The sequence below is a fragment of the Corythoichthys intestinalis genome, chromosome 14, assembly GCF_030265065.1.
Source record: "Corythoichthys intestinalis isolate RoL2023-P3 chromosome 14, ASM3026506v1, whole genome shotgun sequence".
NCBI classification, from domain to species: domain Eukaryota; kingdom Metazoa; phylum Chordata; class Actinopteri; order Syngnathiformes; family Syngnathidae; genus Corythoichthys; species Corythoichthys intestinalis.
This window is the reverse complement of record NC_080408.1, coordinates 42,251,617-42,276,105: the sequence shown is the minus strand read 5'-3', so window position 1 is coordinate 42,276,105 and position 24,489 is coordinate 42,251,617. Positions and strand designations below refer to the sequence as shown.

Below are 24,489 nucleotides of genomic sequence, written 5' to 3'. Positions count from 1 at the left end.
GTTTAATCAGAAGTCAAAACCTTACAAACTCACAACGAGGTCAAAAGAGGCCCATAGCCTCATTGTTAACTGTGGCAATAAGTGGCAAATGCACAAGAATGTGTAACATTTTACTGAAACATTTTTCTAAAAGAAATAAAAAATATTGGTATATATTGGCATATAGGTCGTTCTGCCTTAGGCAATATGTGTTAAAGCAGGGGTCCCCAAACTTTTTCCTGTGAGGGCCACATAACTTTTCCCTTCTCTGATGAGAGGCCGGGGTCAGTTTGTAACAGAAAAAGTGTGACGATTGCAGGAGTGCGTAAATGTAAAAAAAATGGTTTTTCAGAAAGCCACAATCAAATAACCCTCTGTGGATTCTTCACGGAACAAAAGTAAATAAAATTTAAAAAATAATATAATACAATAATAATAACTAATAATAGCACTATTAATTAAATAGATAATAACCAAATAACCCTCTCTGAGTTATTCCCTGAAAAAGGCCAGGAAATAAATAACACTCCTGAGGGAGAAAAAAAACAAAAAAAATTCAAAATGCTCCCTGGAATTGTTCAGGGGGCCGGACCAAATATGGAGACGCGGGCCGTAGTTTGGGGACCCCTGTTTTTATTTACCAGTATATTGAAACGCATGCCTTTTAGTTTTTATGGCGCTTTCGCGCTCAAGTGGTGGCGCCCTTGCGCTTCCTCACGCGAAGAAGAACGCGCTCACGTGAAGAAGAGCGCGCTTACACGCGAAGAAGAAGAAATGCTGCATCCAAGCGAGTGAGCGAGTTAGTGAGAAAGGGAAACACTGCCACGAGCCTACGTTCTTTGTCAATGTTTGTAAAATATCTACAGAGGCAACGCCTGTATGTATCATCTTCTGTGTTGTTGTTGTTGTGTGTTTCCACTCGCGATCGGACACTTAAATCCAGTTGTGTAGTGGTTTAAACGATGTGCTAATGCTAGCGAACGCATGCTAACTGTTTCTTACGACTGTGTTAGCAGCTAATCATCGCTGATTTACGTTGATGCAAACCTGTTTGTTATTGGGGACCAAATTTATTTGTTTCATTTCTATTTTTAATTTCAAGTGATGGTTGAATAAAGTCAGCAAATTATACCAACGTCTTCTGCATCGTCATTTGGGAGTTTAGCTAGCTGTATAGCCAGGACTGAGCCTGAGCGTCTCGGTGTGGACAGTGAAGTCTATTCCCTCCCGATGCAGTTATCTCCACCTAGCAATGACTGCAAGTCGCTTTGTTGTTATTTTTTCTCGTGAAGTGAAGACACACTTTTGAGCGTTCGAACCTACGTGCTGTCATTGTTTTGTTTACGGCGGCAATGCTCGTGCTAAACTATCTTAACCTTTCATTTTCACCCTTTTTCCCGGTGAAGTGTAGCCAAACTTTGGAGCGAGTGGTTCTTGGCGCCATGCTAGTTTGATGCGTCTGGACAACAAGACACGTCACGACGCAATATGCGTTTTTAGGGATCGTTAAAGGGATCGTTAAGGCTTTTTCATTGTGATGTCGAGGCCTCGAAACACACGGAACCGGTTCGGAATTGGAATCGGATTTCGATTCCCATCCCTAGTCAGGACGGAGCTGTGAATGGCCACAGCTGCATTTTTTGGGGGATTTTAAGGGTAAAACATGGTAATATAGCAAGGGTCGCGATGCAGAAATCGCAGACATTAAGGAGTGGTCGAGATTTTCTTTTTCATATATTTACCCTTTCAAACGCCCTCCCCCCCAATTTTTCTTCGTTTGGATCGATTATTTATCATCCAACATATCGGAGAAAATGCAACAGTAAAAAAAAAAAAAAAAAAAAATACAATAAAGCGATCGTTACGAGGTAGATATCCGTGACGTTTTTACAGACACCATTTTTTTCATTGTGGCGTAATTTGTTTAAAAGTTTAAAATATGCAGTGAATAATTTTTTAAAGTCTTTTTTTTAAACTAAATATTAGATATCAATTAATGATTGTAAGCTAAAAATGACAGATATTTTGAATTATAAATATAATTAATTACCTTAGTTTTATGGCTGGGTTAAAACAAAAGCGGTGGCGCGACGTCTGTAAACAGGGGTTTCCAGGGTAAAACAGACAAATTAAAAAAGGTTTGGGGGCTTAATGCGCCATGAATCTGCTATTTGCACCATGAATCTGCTATTGCAGCATATAGACATATTGTTCTATCATACACAACAGTTGTTTTGGCTTAAAATGCAGCAGTTTCTTTTAAAGAGGAGTGCAAGAGCAAAAACTGCTTTTTCAGTGTTGTGTTTTCCGCCATACATACATTACATACATACATACATACATATATATATATATATATATCATCAGTTGCTGTTGAACACAATAGATTGCCTGCCAGTTCAAATGCATTGGACATCTATGGTCGTCAATGGCAGGGAATGAATTAAAATGTTCTGGAAACGGAGGCCAAATGAGCAAAAGAGGGCAACATCTGCTTACATAACATAAGTGATGTTAGCACTTTCTCGAGCGCCTAGGCTTTAAGAGGTATATCAAATAGGATGCGTTTGTAAATCTTGAATAGAGTACAAGCACTATTGTGGCTGAAGAACATGTCGTAATAAGTCAACAAAGCACTGCCTGCAGCTTTTCTCAGTTGTGCTTGATCAGCCAACCTCGTTCATCAAGTCACAATACTTGGGAGTTAAGGGTTGACGAACATCACCTCCAGGGCTGGAAGCTCTTACTTCACATTGTACTGCAGTTCTCTCACGGTTTACACTAGAAAATGGAATTTCTGGAAAAAATGCAGGGGAAAGCTTTATTGGCGATGGTGACTTTAGGTCAAATTTTTGTAAGTAACACTATAAACATTTTTGCAGGTCTTAGCTGAATGTGAATGAGAGAGAGTGGATACTTTGTGTGGGTCCCGATTTGATTTTTTGTGAGATCTAGTTGAATGTCAGTAAGTGCCATTGGAGTAGTTTCATTTTCCTTCTTTTTTTTTTTTTTGGCAGGACCGCTAATGGAGATTTGTTTTTTGTGAGTCTGAGGTGAGAGTCAACGGTAGCCACTGGGATTTCTTTGTGGGACTTAGTTGGATGTCATTGGGTGCGATTGGAGATTTTTTCGGGTGAATCTTGGCCAAGGCGAGAGTAAATGGGAGCCACCAAGGATTTTTGTGGGACTTCGTTGAATGACAATGGGTGCCAATTAAGATTTTTTTTGTGTGTGTCCGAGGTGACAACCAATGGGAGCCAATAGGGATTTTTTTTTTTTTTTTTTTTTTTTGGATTGGGATTACTTTATTGCCAATGGGTGCCTGGGTTCAACTTGAAAGTCAACAGTAATAATGACTAACGATGAGAATTGAATGAGCAAGATAAATATGTTAGGTTTATTATGCTATTGGAAATTAACTAGGCTTTTTTTGAGGGGGACAAAGTTTTTGGGGCAACCATGAACTTTTGGGCTAATAAAAAATACATCCCTGTGCCATGTTAATTTTTGAAACATTTTTAAGTTGGAACAGTGTGAATTGGGTGTAAAATGTGGAAGCAGCAATAACATACAGTAGAGCCGGGCGGTATACCGAAAATTTACAGTTACCGAAATTCTTCATGATGACCGACGTAATTTTGACCATGTTGGTAAATTTGGTAATTTAATAAAACAAGAAAATAGTCTTTTCATCCAGCTATGACTGTGTGTTGTTTGGCTATGTTCATTCCCCTTTAAGAAAGCACTCAGTGTGCTTACGTATGAAGTCATTATCAGGAAGTCAAACAAACAGAAGCCCGGTAGGCTAACGCTAGCGGCCAACGCTACAAGTAAACGTGATGGAATGTGGCTTAAGGGAGCTTCGCCAAACTTTCACCCCACATTAAGTAGACTTTTGGCGGCATCCAGTGCTTTCTACTTGCAGCCAGGCCACAGGTTAACGCTAGCAGCTCAAGCTACAAATGAAGGTTATGGAGTAACGGCGAACGTCCAAACAGCTGAACTTGAGTGAGTGGATTGGGCACGGACTGCATCTAGCAATTAGTATGTCGCGTTATTTTGTATCTTTGTGATTTCTCTGATAGCGTTTATGATGCTAAAGCATTCAGCATAAAGCACAAGTTATTATAAATGTTCATACTTGAATTCTTATTGTTTACAAGAAATTATATAAATTAATGTTTAGACTGCATGTACAATTGTTAAATTGAAAGCTGGTAAATCAATCAACAAGAAACGGTTAATTTATATTTCATGCATTGATTTAGATTTTTAAATTATAGAACAGTCCGCTTGGGTGAATTTATCGTTATCATTATTGAGGTAAATCTGCTCAATTTACTGTGATAAGTACTTAAGGCCATATTGCCCAGCCCTAACATATGTGGGATGCTTTTTGTTTCTAAGCATTCTTACAAAATACATACATTACAAAACGCTGCATTTTTCTATGGAATTGCAGCTGGAAGCGCAAAAACACTTCGTGAGGAGAAGCTAGTGGGGGTAGCTGTTCATCATAACTGACAACTGTGTGATAAGCTGCCATATATATTTGCCCTATGTGTGAATCGACTGGCACATGTCATTTACAGCCTTATCTATCATCCCTATACAGGACTACACAGTAAATCCATAGGTTTATCAACAGCTGGATTCATGGACATTTATCATGCACGTCAGTGTCAAAATGAGAAAAGCAAATGCCGCGCAGTTCTACACACGGGGCGCAGTTTAATGGTCTCTAGTGGACATAAAAACATTGGCTCAAATGAGCTTGTAATGGTATACATTAAAAACATACTAGTTTGGGCGACACAAATTTGATCACTATTTACTTTAACTGTAATCGTGCACATCAGCAGATTGGATACACGCTATATAATACTGTACATGTTCAAGGCTTTCAAAACAAACTTGCACTGAAAGAGAAAGCTGCACATTACAAGCATGGGGTTAAAATACAGTAATAAATGTTACACTGCAGTCATAGTCTAGTCCAGCGGTCTCAAACCGACTCCACAAAGGGCCGCAGTGGGTCCTGGTTTTTGTTCCAACAGATCCAGCACAAACAGTTCAACCAATGAGGTTTCTACTAACATAAGCAGCACCTGATTGCAATCAACTGATTACACTTGTAAGAAACCAGATTGGTGAAAAGGTATTTGTCTCGTTTGGTTCGAATGAAATCCAGTACCCCCTGCGGCCCTTTGAGGACCGGTTTGAGACCACTGGTCTAGTCAGTCCACAAAACGTAACAGTATCCCCATTTATAAAATAAAGAGGTAAACTCATCTACTCACACATTCAACATGTAAAATCAACAAGTGAACAAACACGCCAATAAAACAGCAAGTGCAACACGATCCTCAGTAAGTAGAGGAGCATTCATCATGTATTCCAATAATGGTCCTATAGATTTACATTTGATTCATTTTTATTTAGGAATTATCATGTTTCAGTGCCAATGACGACGATAGACGTCCAATTCATTTTGACTGGGAGGCGCCCTGCTAAGCCCTCCAAGTCAAAATGGATTGGACGTCCATCACCGTCAAATGCACTAAACATGATCATTTGCTGCCGGTATACATTTTTGTCTCACAAATAAATATGTTTGCAGCACAGTTGAACTGATCAAGCGAGCAGTTTAGTCCTTACCTGGCTAGTGTATGAGTGCATCATGAGATGTGATCTACTATGCTATCAGCTGTTTTTTGTTTTTTAATGATTTGAAGACTTAGTCGGTCATCTGTTTTTACAAACCTTCACATTAAGCATCTTCATGGTGACGGCAATGGAGAAATGGTGTGCAAATACACAAAATTCCACCTGGATGAGTCCACGTTCAGTGAGTATTCCAGGCTCTCCCATTCCGTTACTGCATTATAATTTCCAGTTCAAGTCTTTTCACTGATGTTTTCCTTACTAGAGAGCCTGTTCAGTGCTGGATGCGGAGATGTCAAGGAGTCTCCACGCCGCGTTGGGGTTCAGCTCCTCCTGGTCGCGACAAAGCGCCCAAACATACATTGTCCTTAATACCTTCTCCTGTCACGAAAGGAAAGTAACGTAAGTTTAAACACAGTAGAGCAGAGTAGATTGAGACATTATAAACACAATGAGTCAGTAAATACAAAAAAAAATATTAATGAACTGACTGGATCCCCTTCCACAATGTCTCCTTTGGGACTACGTAAAACCATGACAACTTGGGCCTGGAAGGTGATGATTAGAACTGGGCCCTGGTCCATCATCTTCCCCATTGCCAACTATAAGCGAAAAAAAAAAAAATCAACAATGAGCAAGTATTCTCATAACATGGCATGCCAGCATTCATTTTTGGCAGATTGATTATTCCCATGGTGCATTTACTGGTCTCAACAAAAAAGAAAATCTATTAGAATACTGCCGCTTATCCACAAGACTGTTGTCAGAGTTTTCACAAATACAAGGAACATGGACCATATTACACCAGTTACAGCCATGGAATCACCACACTGGTTTCCAGTGAGTTCAAAGTATAGACCAGGGTCAGCAACCCAAAATGTTGAAAAAGCAATACTGGAAAAAAAACCCAAATATGTCTGGAGCCACAAAAACTTGAAAGCCTTATATAAGCCTTATATTGAAGGCAACACATTCGGTATGTATCTGTAATAGCCTAGAATGAAAATGACTAAGTTGGATACTAATTAGGGCGGCAGATATCGATTTTTTTAGTAGTCACTTAATCGATGAACTAGTTAGTTCGAATAATCGAGTAATCGGATAAAGAACATGAAAAATTAAAATACCCGAGCCTCAAACGGTACAAAAGAATACATAAGGATCCATGTACAACAAAAGAACAATTGGCTAACTTACATAGCGAAAGTCCGCTAGGTTAAATGCTAAAAAAAAATTTTTTTTACAATGCTCCTAACAACTGGTTCAGACACATATCCCTAATCAAAATGGCTAAATATACCAAAAAAATAAATTATGAATGCATTAAAAAACATTAGCTCAAACAAAACTTAGCTTATGTTTGTCTTAACATGGAGCTGCTGGATTCAGCCATGTAAAATGAGGCAGACTAGAGGGCACAAATCAATAAAACTAAATGCAAACACTTTCAAAATAAACCATTACAACGCCACTTTAATTAAACGAATACTCGAAGCGGCAAAATTTAATTCAAATCTTTTTTTCTAATTGAATACTCGAATTAATTGATTAATCGTTGCAGCACTAATACTAATATACTACTGGCCAAAAGTATTGGCACCCCTGCAATTCTGTCAGAAAATGCTCAATTTTTTCCAGAAAATGATTGCAATTACAAATGCTTTGGTAGTACTATCTTCATTTATTTTGCTTGTAATGAAAAAACACAAAAGCAAATGGGGAAAAAAATTAAATCATTATTATTTTACATAAAACAAAAATGGGCCGGACAAAAGTACTGGCACCCTCAGCCTAATACTTGGTAGCACAACCTTTAGACAAAATAACTGCGAACAACCGCTTCATCAAGGAGTTTCTTACAATGTGCTCTGCTGTAACTTTACACCATTCTTTGGCCAACTGTTCAGGTCTCTGAGATTTGAAGGTTGCCTTCTCCAAACTCCCATTTTCAGATCTCCACAGGTGTTCTATGGGATTCAGGTCTGGACTCATTGCTGGCCTTTTTAGAAGTCTCCACTGCTTCCTCTCAAACCATTTTCTGGTGCTTTTTGAAGTGTGCTTTGGGTCGTTGTACTACTGGAAGACCCATGACCTCTGAGGGAGACCCATGTTTCTCACACTGGGCCCTACATTATGCTGCAAAATTTGTTGGTAGTCTTCAGACTTCATAATGTTATGCACATGGTCAAGCAGTCCAGTGCCAGAAGTAGCAAAGCAACCCCAAAACATCAGGGAACCTCCGCCATGTTTGACTGTGGGCACCGTGTTCTTTTCTTTGAAGGCCAACGCTATTCCAACCACAACTACTACTACTGCTACTACTACGACTAGTACTACTGCGCCTTATGACGAAGTGCGCCCCATACACAGGCATGAAAATGGGTCAGGGGTTACTTACTGTTCAAAATTGCAATGTGTAACGTGACTATCAATTTATGCCTTTACTTCTGTTTCCTATTTTCATTGTTTTAGTCTTTAACAGTGTCTAGCTGGTTTTAATGTGACTTTCATGTATCCTTTCATATATTTCTTAACTGATTGTATTACTTGTGTCTTGCTTATTTTAATGTGATGTAAAACACATTGAATTACCTTGTGTTGAATTGTCCTATACAAATAAATTCACAAATAATTTAGTCGTTGATTAATCGTTCTGCTGTGTGGGCACTTACATCAATGTTGTCAATATCAAGGATTTTGGACTGGAACAGCAACCCCAAAGCTCTAGCTTGTTGGATTGGATGGGCCAGCTGACTGTATGTCTGAGGACAGAAACCAAAATATACTTCAGGTATGCAATTTGTAAAATTTTGCCATGAATCACACACAAAATATGATTGTGGGTTCATGCAAAAAATAATCATGTTTTAGTAAACAAAAAAAAAAACAACACAGTTTTGTGCCCAGTGTTTCCCATTATGTACATGGAGTTGTCGCACAAATCTAATGCCATCATGTAGATCTTACCGCTTCATAGCACCAGTCTTTCAATACATCCAGCTCTCCACGAATCATAGCCTATAAAAATAATAATATAAAAATATTACTGTTACTGTATATAAATTGATCTTAAATTCCAATCCAATGATCAATGATAAATTTTACCTCCAATATGTTTGGGATGATATCTTTCTCACACTGTTTGAGAAAAGAGTCCTTGTCAAATTTAGGATCCGCCTTCACAATCTCCGTCAGCACCTCAGACATCTCCGTCTTGGAGAAAAGACCACCTGGGAAAATAAACAAAATTAATGTCAAATATTAGACGGCAAGACACACACACAAAAAAATCGTGGACTTTCTTTTTGTGGCTTCACGGCAAAGAAAACAAGAAGCTCTCTACCTAGGACGGTGGTAACTTTGTCAGTCACAGCTCTGGATGCTCTGACCAGGACGTTATCACTTTCATCATATTTCATTTTCATCTCAAAGAACCCTGGAATGGATAGGAGAAGGACATGAGGATCATGGTCAAATCTGAATTTGTGTGGACTGACCAGCATCACACTTCATTCATGTGTTGTGGATTTAGGTGCGTCTACTGCCACCCAGTGTTTACAAAAGAAATTGTCAACATTTACTGTGCTTATTTTCAGACTAGCTGAAATTTTTTATATTGGTCAAGACTACTTTACCTCAATTCGTTTTGAACTGCCACGATAACATTTTTGGAAGTTATTCCTGAATCTAGTGTTTAATTGATTTTTTTTTTTCGAGCAGTTATAAATGAAATACAACAAGAGGAAAAAAAAAAAACAATAATTGTACTAATGAGAAAAAAATAACGAAATATGTATACAATGGTACCTCGACATACAATCCTTTCGGCATTCGACGTAAAATTTGACTCGTCATTTGTCTCGACATATGATGACATGCTCGAAATACGACGATTTACAACTGCGTCACAATTTCATTGTTTTCCCGTGAGACGGCAGAACGACAGATTTTCTTATGAGAGAAATCAACATGGGTCCCAAGAAGGTTAATGTGGGTGGTGAAAAAAAGGAAAAGGTGACTCTTACCATTGCAGTTAAGATGAACTGATAGGAAAATATGAGCGTGTTGTGCAACTGTCAGAGAACTGGCTCGACGATACGGCCAGAATTTGTCTACGATCTTAACGATCCTCCTCCGACTCCGTTTGCCAGTCTTTATAAGTTAAGGTGACAACTCTTATTATTGTAACACCAGCAAGGAAGTCGTTAGCTTCGTGAGGTTTTTAATCATTTATTTCAGAACTTGTGCAACACAACAAACAATAAAGTAAAAACTTTCCACTCTTCTGCACCTCTCTCACACTGTCGTCAGTTACACAGTGCGTTCAGAAACAGCATGTAAAACAAAACCGCCACATCAGATCACGATTTGAAATTGTTACATTATCATTATTATTATTCCGATTTGTATTTATAATTGATTTGTTTTGTTATGTGTAACTGCTATTTGTAATGTACTTCCAGTAGTTATGAAGGATTTAGCGTAGGATTTTGGGCTGTCAAAATAATCGCATGATAATGTATTTTTATGGGAAAATCCTGCTCGACATACAACCACTTAGACTTACAAACCAGGTTCTGGAACGAATTAAACTAATATGTAGAGGTACCACTTACATACATATGTAGCTTGAAAAGGGGTGGGAAGAACCAGAGCTTTTTTTGGTCCCACCCCCTAGTCGGTCCTTTTTTCACGTGAACAGTCACTTCTCAGCCTCATCATCACTACCACCACCATCATCATCATTGTCATCACCATTGTCCCCGTATATTGATCGTATATTCAAAAGGTCAAAATATTTATAGTAACAACTTAACTGGTGCTCATGGTGACAATCATTTTTCTTGAGGTGTGTATTAATCATTATCCAATGTTATTTGTGGACATGCTGCCAGAGTGTAGCAAACCCCAGGCAACAGGACCACCCATTACTAAATGCCTTAACTGTGCATAAAAAGACAAGGTCTGGGAGACTGCGCCAAAGGGGTTAGTCTCCTAGTTTAATTTCTCTTTCACGAAGAATCTAATTCAGGGGTCCCCAAACTACGGCCCGCGGGCCGGATACGGCCCGCAGCCACATTTGGTCCGGCCCCCTGAGCAAAAAAAAAAAAAAAAAAATTGTAAAAAAAAAAAAAAAAAAAAAAATTTTTTTTTTTTTTTTCCAATAGAGTTATTTATGTCCTGGCTTTTTTCTGTGAAGAACTGAGCAATGGTTATTTGGTTATTATCTATTTAATTAATACAGTATTATTATATTATATTACATTACATGGTATTATATTATATTATATTATATTATATTATATTCAGGGGTGCACATAAGTGGTCCGCACATGCGTACTGGACGTAGACAAACGCGCTGGCCCTCAACGGCTTCCATACGCTTTTGCGTACCGATGGCTGACCACTATTTGCGGCGGACACGAGAAAATAACTTCTCAAAATGTCGATGAGGCAGGCCACACTGAGTAATTACTTCCGTGTTCCCCCACCCCCGTCAAAATACAGACAGACGACAGAGACGTCACCGGAGCTACCGAAAAAAAGGACTTTTGCTGAAAAGTGGCTACAGGAGGTACCATGGCTAGAAGTGAATGATGCTCGCACGGAAATGCGGTACAAAATGTGCCGTGAGAATCCCAATGTCGCCCATTAGAGCAATGCATTTTATGTAGGGTCAAAGAATTTCAGCCATCCAAACTTTGAAAAGCACGAAAAAAACAGAGAGCATGTGGCAATTAAGCAAACTATCGATGTCAAACAGGACCCCACTCGCCCTATGGACATGTGGCGGAATAGGGCGGAATAAAGGTAATGAACAGCGACATGCACTGACAAACGTGTTTTTGCTCGCATTTTACAAAGCTAAACATACACGTTCAATGAGGTCTTATGAGGAGGACATCCCACTTTTAAAAAGGCTTGGAGTTAATGTGGGAGCCGCATAATGCCCTTTATTTTGAATTGGTGCTTTTATGTTTATTTCTTTACATTTCACTTCAAAGTAATGGCAATTTTGTTGTGCCAGTTGATGTTAATCAAGCATTAACTGTTAATATAATTAATCAAAGTTAATTGACTCTAAGTAAAGCTTGTCATAAATTTATCGCATCAGGTGGGTCGGCTCTCAAGCTCAATGAGGACCAAGTCACATCTCCAGGTCCTCCTCTGAGAACCTGGGCAAAAAAATTATGTGCACCCCTGATTATATTATATTATATTATATTAAGGGCTGTCAAAGTTATCGCGTTAACGGGCGGTAATTAATTTTTTTCATTAATCACGTTAAAATATTTGACGCAATTAACGCATATGCCCCGCTCAAACAGATTAAAATGACAGCAGTGTCATGTCCACTTGTTACTTGTGTTTTTTGTCTCCCTCTGCTGGCGCTTGGGTGCGACTGATTTTATGCACCATGAGCATTGTGTAATTCTTGACATCAACAATGGTGAGCTACTAGTTAATTTTTTTGATTGAACATTTTACCAATTTTATTAAAACGAAAACATTAAGAGGGGTTTTAACATAAAATTTCTATAATTTGTACTAAAATCTATCTTTTAAGAACTACAAGTCGTTCTATCCAGGGATTGCTTTGACAGAATATTAATGTTAATGCCATCTTGTTGATTTATTGTTATAATAAACAAATACAGTACTTATGTACAGTATGTTGAATGTATATATCCGTCTTGTGTCTTATCTTTCCATTCCAACAATAATTTACAGAAAAATAAGGCATATTTTAGAGATGTTTGAATTGCGATGAATTACGATTAATTTTTAAGCTGTGATTAACTCGCTTAAAAATTTTAATCGTTTGACAGCCCTAATTATATTATATTATACTATATTATATTATATCATTTTTATTTTATTTACTTTGGTTCCGTGAAGAATCCAGAAAGGGTTATTTGATTGTGGCTTTCTGAAAAACAATACATTTTTACATTTAGGCACTCCTGCAATCGTCACACTTTTTCTGTTACAAACTGACCCCGGCCCCTCATCAGAGAAGAGAAGGGTTATGTGGCCCTCACAGGAAAAAGTTTGGGGACCCCTGATCTAATTACTGTAATTTTCAGACTATAAGGTGTACCTGACTATAAGCCGCCAACCACCAAATTTGACACAAAAACGGCATTTGTTCATAGATAAGCCGTACTGGACTATAAACCACAGCTGTCCTCACTGTATAATGGGATATTGACACCAAAAGATATTAACTGGTAACACTTTATTTGTCATAATTATGACATGCCAATGTCATGAGCATGAATAAATGCTTATGACAGATGCCTTTTAGTGTCATCCGACAAATTATCTCACTTGTGAATGGATGTAAAAGATCCAAGCTGGAACTAAATAGAGTTAGTGACAAAATTTGCCAGATGTCACTTAATTACTTCTGTCATAAGCATTCATTAACACCCATGACAGTGTAATGCCATAATTATGACGGTCTTATGACAGTCTTGTAACCCCGCTGTCAAAGAAAGTTACTTTTTAACCCAAATAAATCAACAAATAAGCCGCGCTGGACTTTAAACCGCAGGATTCAGAATGAGAGAAAAAAGTAGCGGTTTATAATCTGAAAATTACGGTACCAGTGGCAACGTATTGCTTTGGGTTCTTTTTCAGTCTAATTGTTTAGCCTTTTCTATTTCTGAAGACCTCTAAGGATTTTTTAAAAATTCATTTTCTGGTTACCAGCAACTATTTAAACTCATGTAACACTCCGCCTGAATTTGGAATTTACATTTCAAAAATGAATTTTACTCTAAAAATTACAGTACTTACTGTTGAAAACCATGTTATTGTCTTTGAAATCCTTCCACTGCTGGTACCATTTTGAGTCCTTGTGAAGAACAACACCTAAAGCTTCCCTATATTACAAAAAAGGAAAAAACACAATTAACAGTTAATAATTACAGATTCTTCATGATGCCCCACATGATAGACAACTCTGTCAAACAGATTCAACAACAATAATGACTTACTCATTGGCTTCAAATACTCTGGTGTCACCATCTGCTCCCTTTGAGGAAAAATCACTCCTTTTCCTCAGCTGTGGGGGAGCTCTGTAAGGTCCCGCATCATTAACATCCATTTCCTTCTTCATGGACTCAACACTCTACACCGATGACAACTGAGTTAGAACAGGGTTGCCTCCAGTGCTTTATAAGCCTGGCGGGCCTAGAGGCTTTTCTTGCTCCTCAGGCCTGACAGGCTAAAACAGTGCTACAAAGTATAAAACGCATACATATTTTAACATTGTCTGGTGATACATTTGAAAGAGCAATGGCGACAATGATCGACATCTGAACCAACCTGTCCCAGCTTTGCAACTGTGCTCAATTGCAGTGTATCGTATTTTTGTTTATTTGTTAAAACTATTTGAAATAGGATTGCATTGATACCATTTTTTTGTGGTTCTCGATACCGATTCGGACACCCGGTCGTATAAAAAAATACATTAATTTATCTTCTGAACAGTTTATCCTCTTATCTTGACCCTCATGAGGACGGTGTACATATATAATACATGTACACACAGAGTATTAATGGCTGTAGAAGTCCAATATATTTAAAGTGTGTCTGTGTGTGTGTTTGGGGGGGGGGGGGGGGGGTAGAAACTAGTGATAAACTAATAAGAAAGTGCATCTTGTCCAGAGGAAGGACAAATATTTGTTACCTCTTTGCCTTCAATTGACCTTTGTTAATTTACTGCCATCCCTCCCACATCAAATTGCTTGGACATATAGTAGTGATAAAGTCACTGAAATTCACTGCATAGGGGTTATTAGTTGCCACAGGTTTGGACGTCTATCATCATCTGGGGAAGGGTGACAAGTGATCCTTTATTTTTAGCGGTTTACATAGCTGGCGGGCATCTTGGGTAGGGCAACCATTGGTTGGAAACTTAGATCTCAAGACGTACATACTGCACAGCATCGGCAAGTGATTTAGTATTCTCTGACACCGATGACATGATTTTTAGTGCTTTATCAGTAACGATATGAAGATCGGTAAGAGTGCAACACGAATTTCAAGACTTTTTTTTTTTTTAAACTATTTTTAAGTATCGTAATTTTCAGACTACAAGCCGCTACTTTTTTCCTTCATTTTGAATCCTGCACCTTATAGTCCAGTGCGGCTTATTTGTTGATTTATTTTGGCTAATAGGTAACACTTTCTTTGACAGCGGATGGGCATTAATGACATTATGAATTATGTCAATAACTCCATTTATTAGTGATGGGTCCAGTGATACTAATGCGCCGGCGCGCGCGCCGAGCTCATGGAGCAACCCCTGCATCGGTGCGCGTATCACTACAAGAAAATCACGTGACCGATGCATGAACTCATTGAACTGTGTCGACACAGTCATGACGCGGCAAACTGCTTCAAAAGGAAGCGCGTCTGTCAACGCGATGGAGCTGCTGAAACAATCCACATCTCACGGTTACTTCCTCGTTGTCTACATGCTGTGGAAATGGACGTAAGACAGGGAAAATGCAGTTGTCATCTTCCATTCAAAATACAATTAATTTTAATGTAAATCTGAGTTTATTAGTGTGACAGGTACACGGGGGTCCGTCATTTGTGGAGCCTTGCCTACACCTTTACCTGCATTTGACATGTTACCTTAGTGGTCAGAGCGAACGCCACTCGTCCCCGACGCGTAGTGCGCGCGGGTTCGAGTCCTGGTCAGAACGTATCGCAACGCAAGACCAAAATTTTCGGTTTTACTATTAAAGTTATTTTTTTTTTGCAGGTGAAATGTTGCATTTGTACTTTGTATATGACTAACCTGCCATATACAAACAGTTGCCACCTCCTCAATGCTGAAGCATTACTGGCCCAAGCATGAGAATGAAGTTTCTGATAATCCCAAAATAAACACAGGTATAGAGCCATTCCTTTACTTTCCCACAGTCACTTTTTTGGTAATTTATTAGAAATCTGTAATTAAGCTATAATTTATTTTTTGTCCACTTCAATTTCTTTCTGGTGGGTTATGGTAGCACTTAGATGACGAAGTGGGGAGTCAAGAAGGCAATGCAACTGTAGATGAAATTGCAAAAGTGCAACGATGCATGGCTGAGCCGAACATGAACCGAAGCCCAACTGAGCCAATGGACATCTTATCCAAACCTCTTTCAACTGGAAATTCTTGTGCATGCTGGCATCATTGGTTCCATGCAAGTGTGTTGTCCACAGCAGGCTTGTTTGATTTTAAAAAGGTAACCAACTAAATTTTAAACATTAAAAAAAAAAACTATGTTTTTGAATAAAATTTTATCAGAACAAAAAGTCCACAGGCATTCCTCATTCACCCATTCATTATTACTTACATTTTCACATTATAATATATGTTCACATAATTTAAAGATATGGAATAATGCAATATGAATGCAAAGACTTAAATTATTTGATTTTACATGCTATGTCATCAATTCAGTGTCAGTCTGTCAAGTGGGTTGCCTGTAGGGATTTTTTATGTCCAGCAGGTGTCAGTATTCAATGACACAGTATCCACACTGTGTCAACACAGTGTGTCACTGTGTCGACACGCTTCATGAGGTCTCACGGACCCATCACTACCATTTATGTCCAGCTTGGATCGTTACATCCATTAAAAGTCTGATTATTTGCCGAATGACACAAAATCACATCTGTTATAAGCATTCATTAATGATCATGGCAGTGTCATGTCATGATGATGATGGTCTTATGATGATGGTCTGATGACAGTCTTATGGCGCTACTGTCAAAGTGTTAACAAACACCATAACTAGCAATTAATGAAACAACTGGAACAGTAACTGAAGAAGTAACTCGCACAGAACATGAATTATTTTGATTGATATTTACATCTGTAGCGCTGCAATGGGTGCTAGGAGGCATGTTGGACAACAACCGTGTTGACAGCAGGTGGCAGCAGAGGTTGACCGTCTCCCCCAAAGGAGCAGTGATGGCCAAATGAAGTTTCTTGAAGCAATGAAGCTTTGCAGCCAATTGGTTCAAAACTTTACGGTGGTTTATTTGGTCTTGTGACAATCGTATAATGCTGCTGTCTAAGATAAAGTGTTACCCGTTATCTTTTGGTGTAAATATCCCATAATAGAGTGAAGACAGCTGCGGATTATCTTTGAACAAATGTTGTTTTGGTGTCAAATTTGGTCGGTGGCGGCTTACAGTCAGGTACGCCTTATAGTGCGAAATTTAAGGTATTGTTAATAAATGGCCTATAATAACACATAATAGTCTTAATTTCAAAATTCTTGTCAACTTAACATTTTTATATTTCAAAATATTTGTATCCCCAAACAGGTCCCAAGTGGACTTCTCTACCATCAAGCTTTGCAAATTTTCTGGGGGAAACCCTTGTTCACTCATACAATTGAGCTTGACTGCATGAAAAGGTCAGTTATGCAAGCTCCCTCATTACAGCACTAAAATGAGAAATCATGACCCAGTTTCCTCCATGCCACAGCCAGCTGGGTAATAACAATAACACAGCAAGATGGATTCAAACTAGCAGAGAAAAAACATCATTTAACATCCGTTATTTTCTCCCGCTCTTCGCACCTGTGAAATAGCTTGGAAGGCGCTGGTCTTGCCCAGTCGTTCTCCTCCCTTTGAAACAGTCTCAGCAGAGTGCATGGCGCTGCGGGCCGCTTCCTCCACACTTTCCTTGATTTTCTTCCCAATGTCCGTACGACTCACCTCCTCAATGCTCTGTGGGCAATGCAGTTCAACACTTTGGAAGAGCTAGTATAGCCGTTTCAATATGGCAGTTGTCACCAGTTTGCAATGTACTAGAGTTACCTTCTAAAGTTGAAAGATTTTCATTGAAAGGTCATCTTAATTTTACCAGAGTGGAATATTTAAAGACATAGGCTAACATTTCCGGTTATTTACCTCCTTCATGGTTTCGGACAAAGAGCCCAATGTCTTTTTAAAAACTTCCGATGTCTTCACCGTTTCAGCCTCTATAGATTTCTAAAGAAGAAGAAGAAGGAAAAAAGTATCAAGTGTAGCTGATTGAAAACAATCGCAAAATGAACAGTGAAAAATTAGATATGAGATCTTACATATTTCCTCCGTGCTTGTTGGAGTGCATCAGACTCCTCCAGCCTCTTGGCCTCTTCTCGAAACCTCTTGATGTTCTCCTTCATCTCTTGATTCTTACTGAACTCCTGACGAAGGTTGTCCACAAACTCTCCCAGGAAACCTTTACGACCTGAGGCATACCGTACCTATAATGCAGAGGTTTTGATTTTTTGATACAGTGGTACTAGGGCTGAAGCTATCGATTATTTTAGTAGTCGATTAATCGATGAACTAGTTACTTCGAATAATCGTGTAATCGGATAAGGAACATGAAAAATGAAAATACCTGAGCTGAGCCTCAAATGGTAAAAAAAAATAAAATAAGGATCTATTTACAATAAAAGAACAATTGGCTAACTTACATAGCAAAAGTCCGCTAGCTTAAATGCTATAAAATGCTTTTTTTTTTTTTTTTTTTTTTTTTTTTTTTTTACAATACTCTTAACAAATGGTTCAGACACATAGTCACACAAAAATATACCTATAAACTAAAGTACAAATGCATTAAAAAAAACATTAGCTCAAACAAAAACTTAGCTTATGTTTATCTTAACATGGAGCAGCTGGATTGAGCCATGTGAAATGAGGCAGACTAGAGGGCAGTGTATCCAACCAAATCTATACTACTTAATGCAAACACTTTCAAAATAAACCATTACAACGCCACTTTAATTAACCGATTACTCAAAGCAGCAAAATTTAATTTGAATCTTTTTTTTTCTAATCGAATACTCAAGTTAATCGATTAATCGTTGCAGCACTAAGTGGTACCTCTATATACGAATTTAACGCCACACCAAAATAAAAGCCGCCACGTCTGGCAAATGAGATGTTTTATTTTAAAGATACATTCTAATTTATAATTAGTATAATTTAACAATACATCTAAATAAATATCTATGGCTCATAATTTACGCACCGTTTGCCAGAAGTCGTTTGAAATAGCACATCAAATACAAATTGTTCCTTTACATGTTTTATTTTGAAAATCACATCGGTTCTCCTGTCGCAAGCGTGAGTCTGACTAGGTTGGCGAGGAGTCGAGACAAAAATCCACAGAAAGATATTTCAAGTTAATGAATGTAATTCGCTGATTGAACACTAAATTGTCCGTAGGTATGAGTGTGTGCGTGATTGATTGTATGTCTCCTTGTGCCCTGCGATTGGCTGGCAACCAGTTCAGGGTGTCCCCTGCCTACTGCCCATAGGTAGCTGGGATAGGCTCCAGCACCTCCGCGACCCTCGTGAGGAAAAAGCGGCATGGAAAATGAATGAATGAATGTAATTCGTGTATAAACCTGGGAAACCAACCTGAATATCGACATTGACATGACGTTTAGATTCTTTTTGGTGTGTGTTTTACCCAAATCGTCGTGTCCTAGCATACCATTTGTCCGTTGCTGATGTCACTGGTAGTATATCAGTTGAGTATTTTGAAATATTTAGAAAATATTTAAATTGTCAATGGACGACGGTCCGTTAACAGAAGGACTATTATTGTTGTGGTAATGTAGTGCATATTAGGGCCAATAAAGAAAAAGAAAAGAGATGTATGTCATACTATTGCTACGAGGAAAAACAGTCGTATTATTAAGTAGGGGTAATGTAGCTGTAATCAGCTTCGCATTTTATGCACATGTACCGCAGGTGAGCGCTACGATGAAGCATTAGTATAAATCCTTCTATTGATTATAATTTGATGTAAATGAGGCAAAATATTAAGGATCTCTTTATTTTTTAAACCGATTCTAAAACACAAACGCTTTCAATATTGTTGATTTTTAACGGAGGCGGCAACGCGCTACGTTAAGTACGTACAGTAGCTGCTTATTCAGCTACATGAGCCGTACGTAATGCGATTTTTATTGTCATATTAATTCGACATTCATTCTCGTAGTCAGCATTCGACTTTTTTTTCTTCTGCCTCATCTACATCAAATTATTATCCATAGAATGATTTATGCTAATGCTTCGTCGTAACTCCCAACTAAGGTACATGTACGTGAAGTGCATAGCGGTTTACAGCTACATTACCCCTAAGTAAAATTACTTTTTTCCCCCTCGTAGCAAATTTAATCTCATAGTCATTTTATTTATTTATTTTTTATTTGGGCCCAATACTCTATCGTAGACTGTCACGTTTCAAAATATTTCATTAGCCTGGCAAATTAAATATTTCAAATAGATCCTTGTTATGCTTCTTGTTGGAAAAAATAAATGTTGTTAAAAAAAATTCTCAGTCACGATATGAAGCAATTGCGCCGCTGCACAACATGTGGGGCTGTCAGACTTTGATGCAGCCCACCACCACCACAGCTTCAAAAAATCCTAGAGGAAACCCTGGGGTCGTAAGTCAATGCGATCGTATGTTGATGTATCGATAATTGTTATATCTCCATTTTGTGAGATAATCGTTATTGTGAGACCTGTATGGCAAATCCTATCAGGAGGTACCCAGGAGGTTCACATTCCTTGTGTGTATACTGGTCCTTCTAAAAAAATTTGCATATTGTGATAAAGTTCATTATTTTCTATAATGTACTGATAAACATTAGTCTTTCATATATTTTAGATTCATTACACACAACTGAAGTAGTTCAAGCCATTTATTGTTTTAATATTGATGATTTTGGCAAAAAAGTCCAGAAAAAACAAAAATCCCTATCCCAAAAAATTAGCATATCATGAAAAGGTACTGTAAAGAAGCTAATAACCTAATCATCTGAATCAACGAATTAACTCAAAATCCCTGCGAAAGATTCCTGCGACTTTTAAAAACTCCCAGCCTGGTTCATTACTCAAAACCGCTATCATGGGCAAGACTGCCGACCTGACTGCTGTCCAGAAGCCATCATTGACATCCTCATGCAAGAAGCTAAGACACAGAAACAAATTTCTGAGCGACTAGGCTGTTCCCAGAGTGCTGTATCAAGGCAGCTCAGTGGGAAGTCTGTGGGAAGGAAAAAGTGTGGCAGGAAACGCTGCACAACCAGAATAGGTGACCGCACCCTGAGAAAGATTGCAGAGAAGGGCCGATTCCAGACCTTGAGGGACCTGCAGAAACAGTGGACTGAGTCTGAAGTAGAAACATCCAGAGCCACCGTACACAGGCGTGTGCTGGAAATGGGCTACAGGTTCCGCAGGTCAAGCCACTTTTGAACCTGAAACAGCGGCAGAAGCGCCTGACCTGGGCTACAGAGAAGCAGCACTGGACTGTTGCTTAGTGGTCCAAAGTATTTTTTTCAGATGAAAGCAAATTTTGCATGTCATTCGGAAATCAAGGTGCCAGAGTTTGGAGGAAGACTGGGGAGAAGGAAATGCCAAAATGCCTGAAGTCCAGTGTCAAGTACCCACAGCCAGTGATGGTCCGGGGTGCCATGTCATCTACTGGTGTTGGTCTACTGTGTTTTATCAAGGGCAGGGTCAATGCAGCTAGCTATCAGGAGATTTTGGAGCACTTCATGCTTCCATATGCTGAAAAGTAGAGGTGTGCAAAATTTCCGATTCTTAGATTATTCACGATGGAAGATGGCCATGGAAGATTCGAGAACGATTCACAAACATCCAAATTCCGATTATTGAAATATGCCAAGTAAAGCGGAAGTACAACACACTCAGCGCGCCGCGCGGTCTTTGGGGCGCAACGAGAAAGAGCGCAGCGAGAGTAGCTAAACATCATGCTTCTCATTACCCGGCCCCTCGGGTAATGCCAATGCTCAACTCAAGGCTCTAGCTCAACTCATGCCACGAGATAAAAAAAAACCCAACAACATACCTGACTGCTGCCGAAAAGCTGCTATAAAGTACGTCATCCACATAATGTAATGGTATATATCATTTATATAGGACTAGATGCACCATTGATTCGGTAGAGTGAGCAGCACATCTACAAAAAGCTAGATGCGGGCGTTAGTAAACGGCCGCCATCTTAAAGCAGTACACTTCCCTGCAAGGCTGTTGTAGCGAACCTTCCAAGCAAACCTAATTAACTTTTTATCTAAAATACTCCTAAATCGGTAAAATATTGACTTGAATCTAGGCCTGAACGATATTGGAAAAAACTATTGCTGCGATTTTTTTGGGGGGTTTGCGATATATTGCGATATTATATTGCGATATTAAAAAAAATGTATATATATTTTTTCAAGAAATTTTCACAAGATGACTTAAATAGCTGTTTGGAAAGACTTTAGATGACTCACCATCACCACAGTGTACAGTAATCCCTTGTTTTTCGCGGTTAATGGGGACCAGAACCCGCCGCGATAAGTGAAAAACCGCGAAGTAGCGCACCTCCCCCACTTTTTTTTTTTGTTTGTTTGTTTTTTTTTGTGTGTTTTTTGTGCCCAATGTATTTATAGAGATTTAGCATTGGAAAGAGATACATATAAGACATGTTTTTTTTCTCACTTTTCCCCCCAAAGTGATTTAAAAAATGTATATAAATAAATGGTTTTTAAGCACTTCAAATGTCATAATTATGATGTTTTAAACATAACTGTCCAACCAAATCGTTTTTGAACAAGAATAAAGTACTGTGGCAGATAAATGCTTGGCTTTATTAAATGCTTCTGTTTATCTACTTTAGCTGTGACTGTTGAAGTGACATGTAGAAATGTCAAACTCCTCATGATCACTTCTGGCATTTAAATGTCTCCAACGTCCCCACAGTACACAGCGCGGCTTCCTTGCAACTGTTTAACAAATTAAACGATGATTGACAGATGCCTGTGTGAAGTCTGCTTCTTTGGCCAGATCAAAGCCATCGTTGTGCGCAGTGACTGAGAGGATCAAAAGGCTGGGAGAGGGAGGGTAGGAGGCTGTGCGCAGACCAGAAAGTGAGGCGTATGTGGATAAAAAAAAAAAGAAAAACTATCGCACGTGCTTGCGATGGGACTATTGCGCACACGCACATCGCGATGGCGATGTTTAAAGGATATATCGTTCAGGTTTACTTGAATCTATCTTTAAAATAGTTTTAAAACTTTCACATGTCGAAAGTAGACAAAAGGGAAATTATGGAATAACGGGAGCAATTTTAACAACTTTAACAGTTGATTCACAACATTAAAGTAATTGAATGTAGTTTAAAGCTGCTGTTACAGAATGGGGACTGGAGTTTTTTTATTTACTGTTATTTTTGTATATTTGTTTACTGCTATATGTTAACTTTATACTGAAATAGTAGTTTGGTTTAGCCTGAGAGGATTTTTGAACAATTTTGGAACTAATGTACAAAACATTTAATTAAAAAAAAAAAAAAAAAAAAAGGAGCGGGGGGGGGGGGGGGGGGGGGGGTGCATCAATAATCGTTTTATAATCGAATCGGAGCCTCTGAATAGTAATCGTAATCGAATCGTTAGGTGCCCAAAGATTCCCAGCTCTACTGAAAAGCTTTTTGGAGATAAAGATTTCATTTTTCAGCACGACCTGGCACCTGCTCACAGTGCCAAAACCACTGGTTAATGGTTTACTGACCATGGCATTACTGTGCTCAATTGGCCTGCCAACTCTCCTGACCTCAACCCCATAGAGAATCTGTGGCATATTGTGAAGAGGAAGTTGAGAGACAGCAGACCCAACACTGTGGATAAGCTTAAGGCTGCTATCGAAGCATCCTGGGCCTCCATAACACCTCAGCAGTAACACAGGCTGATTGCCTCCATGCAACGCTGCATTGAAGCAGTCATTTCTGCAAAAGGATTCCCAACCAAGTATTCAGTGCATAGCTGATATAATTAATTGAAGGTTGACTTTTTTTGTATTTAAAAAAACTTTGTATTGGTCGGATGAAATAGGGATTTTTGGGTTTTATTGACTTTTTTGCCAAAATCATCAATATTAAAAAAATAAAAGGCTTGAACTACTTCAGTTGTGTGTAATGAATCTAAAATATATGAATGTCTAATGTTGATCAGTACATTACAGAAAATAATTAACTTTATCACAATACGCAAATCTTTTTAGAAGGAATAGTATATTAAAAGGAAGATGGAAATATTTTCACCCAAACTTTACCATAATGTGTTTATTCATGCATGTAAAATTGTTGATATAGTTACCTGCAGTGCTGCTGCTGGACTCCTTGGTAACCTGTCAGCATCTCCTCTCCAAGTTAAGGGCACCAGAGGCCGGGAACAGAAGGCCAAACGATGCTTGCCGACCAGCTACAATGCAGAGAATATTATATTCTAAACGTTCTCAATAACATTCCTAAATACATTGTGGTGCAGAGTAACTTTGTATGGCTTGGAAAATGCTGAATCCATATTGAGTATTTTAATTTACTTGAGCAATCAATAAAAAATATCTATAGAGTGACTCAGTCGGGTCCCTCACACAACTACCATATTAGTAAAACTCACACAACCACATTAGTAAAATGTACTCAAATACAGAAATGCTGATTGAATAACACCCACGAGAGAACCAATAAAGCAAACGCGAGGCTTTTCCACCACCTAATAGGGCAAACCAAGATCAACCACTAGCCAAAACAATCTATGCTGATAGTCTCGTATTAAAAATTTGTTGACGATATGGAGAGATAACGAAGGATACGTATGGATGCGCTTACCAAATAACATCGAAACAAGGAGGCTGCCATCTTGATTTAAGCGAGACGAATTGCACGTGCAACCTTGCGGCAGCATCTGACCTCCCGCTCAACCAATGGGAGGGGGGTAGGACGCCAAATAGGCGGAGCTACATTCATAATGACTT

General features: G+C 38.6%; 1 protein-coding gene across 1 annotated transcript; it reads right to left on the bottom strand.

The window, feature by feature from the left end:
• Nucleotides 1-2,332: 2,332 nt before the first annotated feature.
• LOC130930382 (mitochondrial import inner membrane translocase subunit TIM44-like) lies at nt 2,333-24,425 on the bottom strand. Its single transcript, XM_057858296.1, has 13 exons — nt 24,344-24,425; nt 23,829-23,933; nt 17,748-17,912; nt 17,575-17,655; nt 17,242-17,391; nt 13,647-13,780; nt 13,447-13,532; nt 8,987-9,079; nt 8,749-8,873; nt 8,611-8,661; nt 8,316-8,405; nt 6,135-6,245; nt 2,333-6,024 (listed from the first exon to the last, which is right to left on the bottom strand). The coding sequence occupies exons 1-13, from the start codon at nt 24,371-24,373 to the stop codon at nt 5,905-5,907; spliced, it is 1,341 nt and encodes a 446-aa protein (XP_057714279.1). The 5' UTR covers nt 24,374-24,425; the 3' UTR covers nt 2,333-5,904.
• Nucleotides 24,426-24,489: the final 64 nt, after the last annotated feature.

Coding starts and splice junctions, on each gene's coding strand:
- LOC130930382 (XM_057858296.1), bottom strand. CDS start 24,373: ATGGCAGCCTCCTTGTTTCGATGTTATTTG. Junction 9,080..13,446: donor CAATAACATGGTTTTCAACA/GTAAGTACTGTA, acceptor TATCCATTCCAG/GGTTCTTTGAGATGAAAATG. Junction 8,406..8,610: donor AAGACTGGTGCTATGAAGCG/GTAAGATCTACA, acceptor TTCTGTCCTCAG/ACATACAGTCAGCTGGCCCA.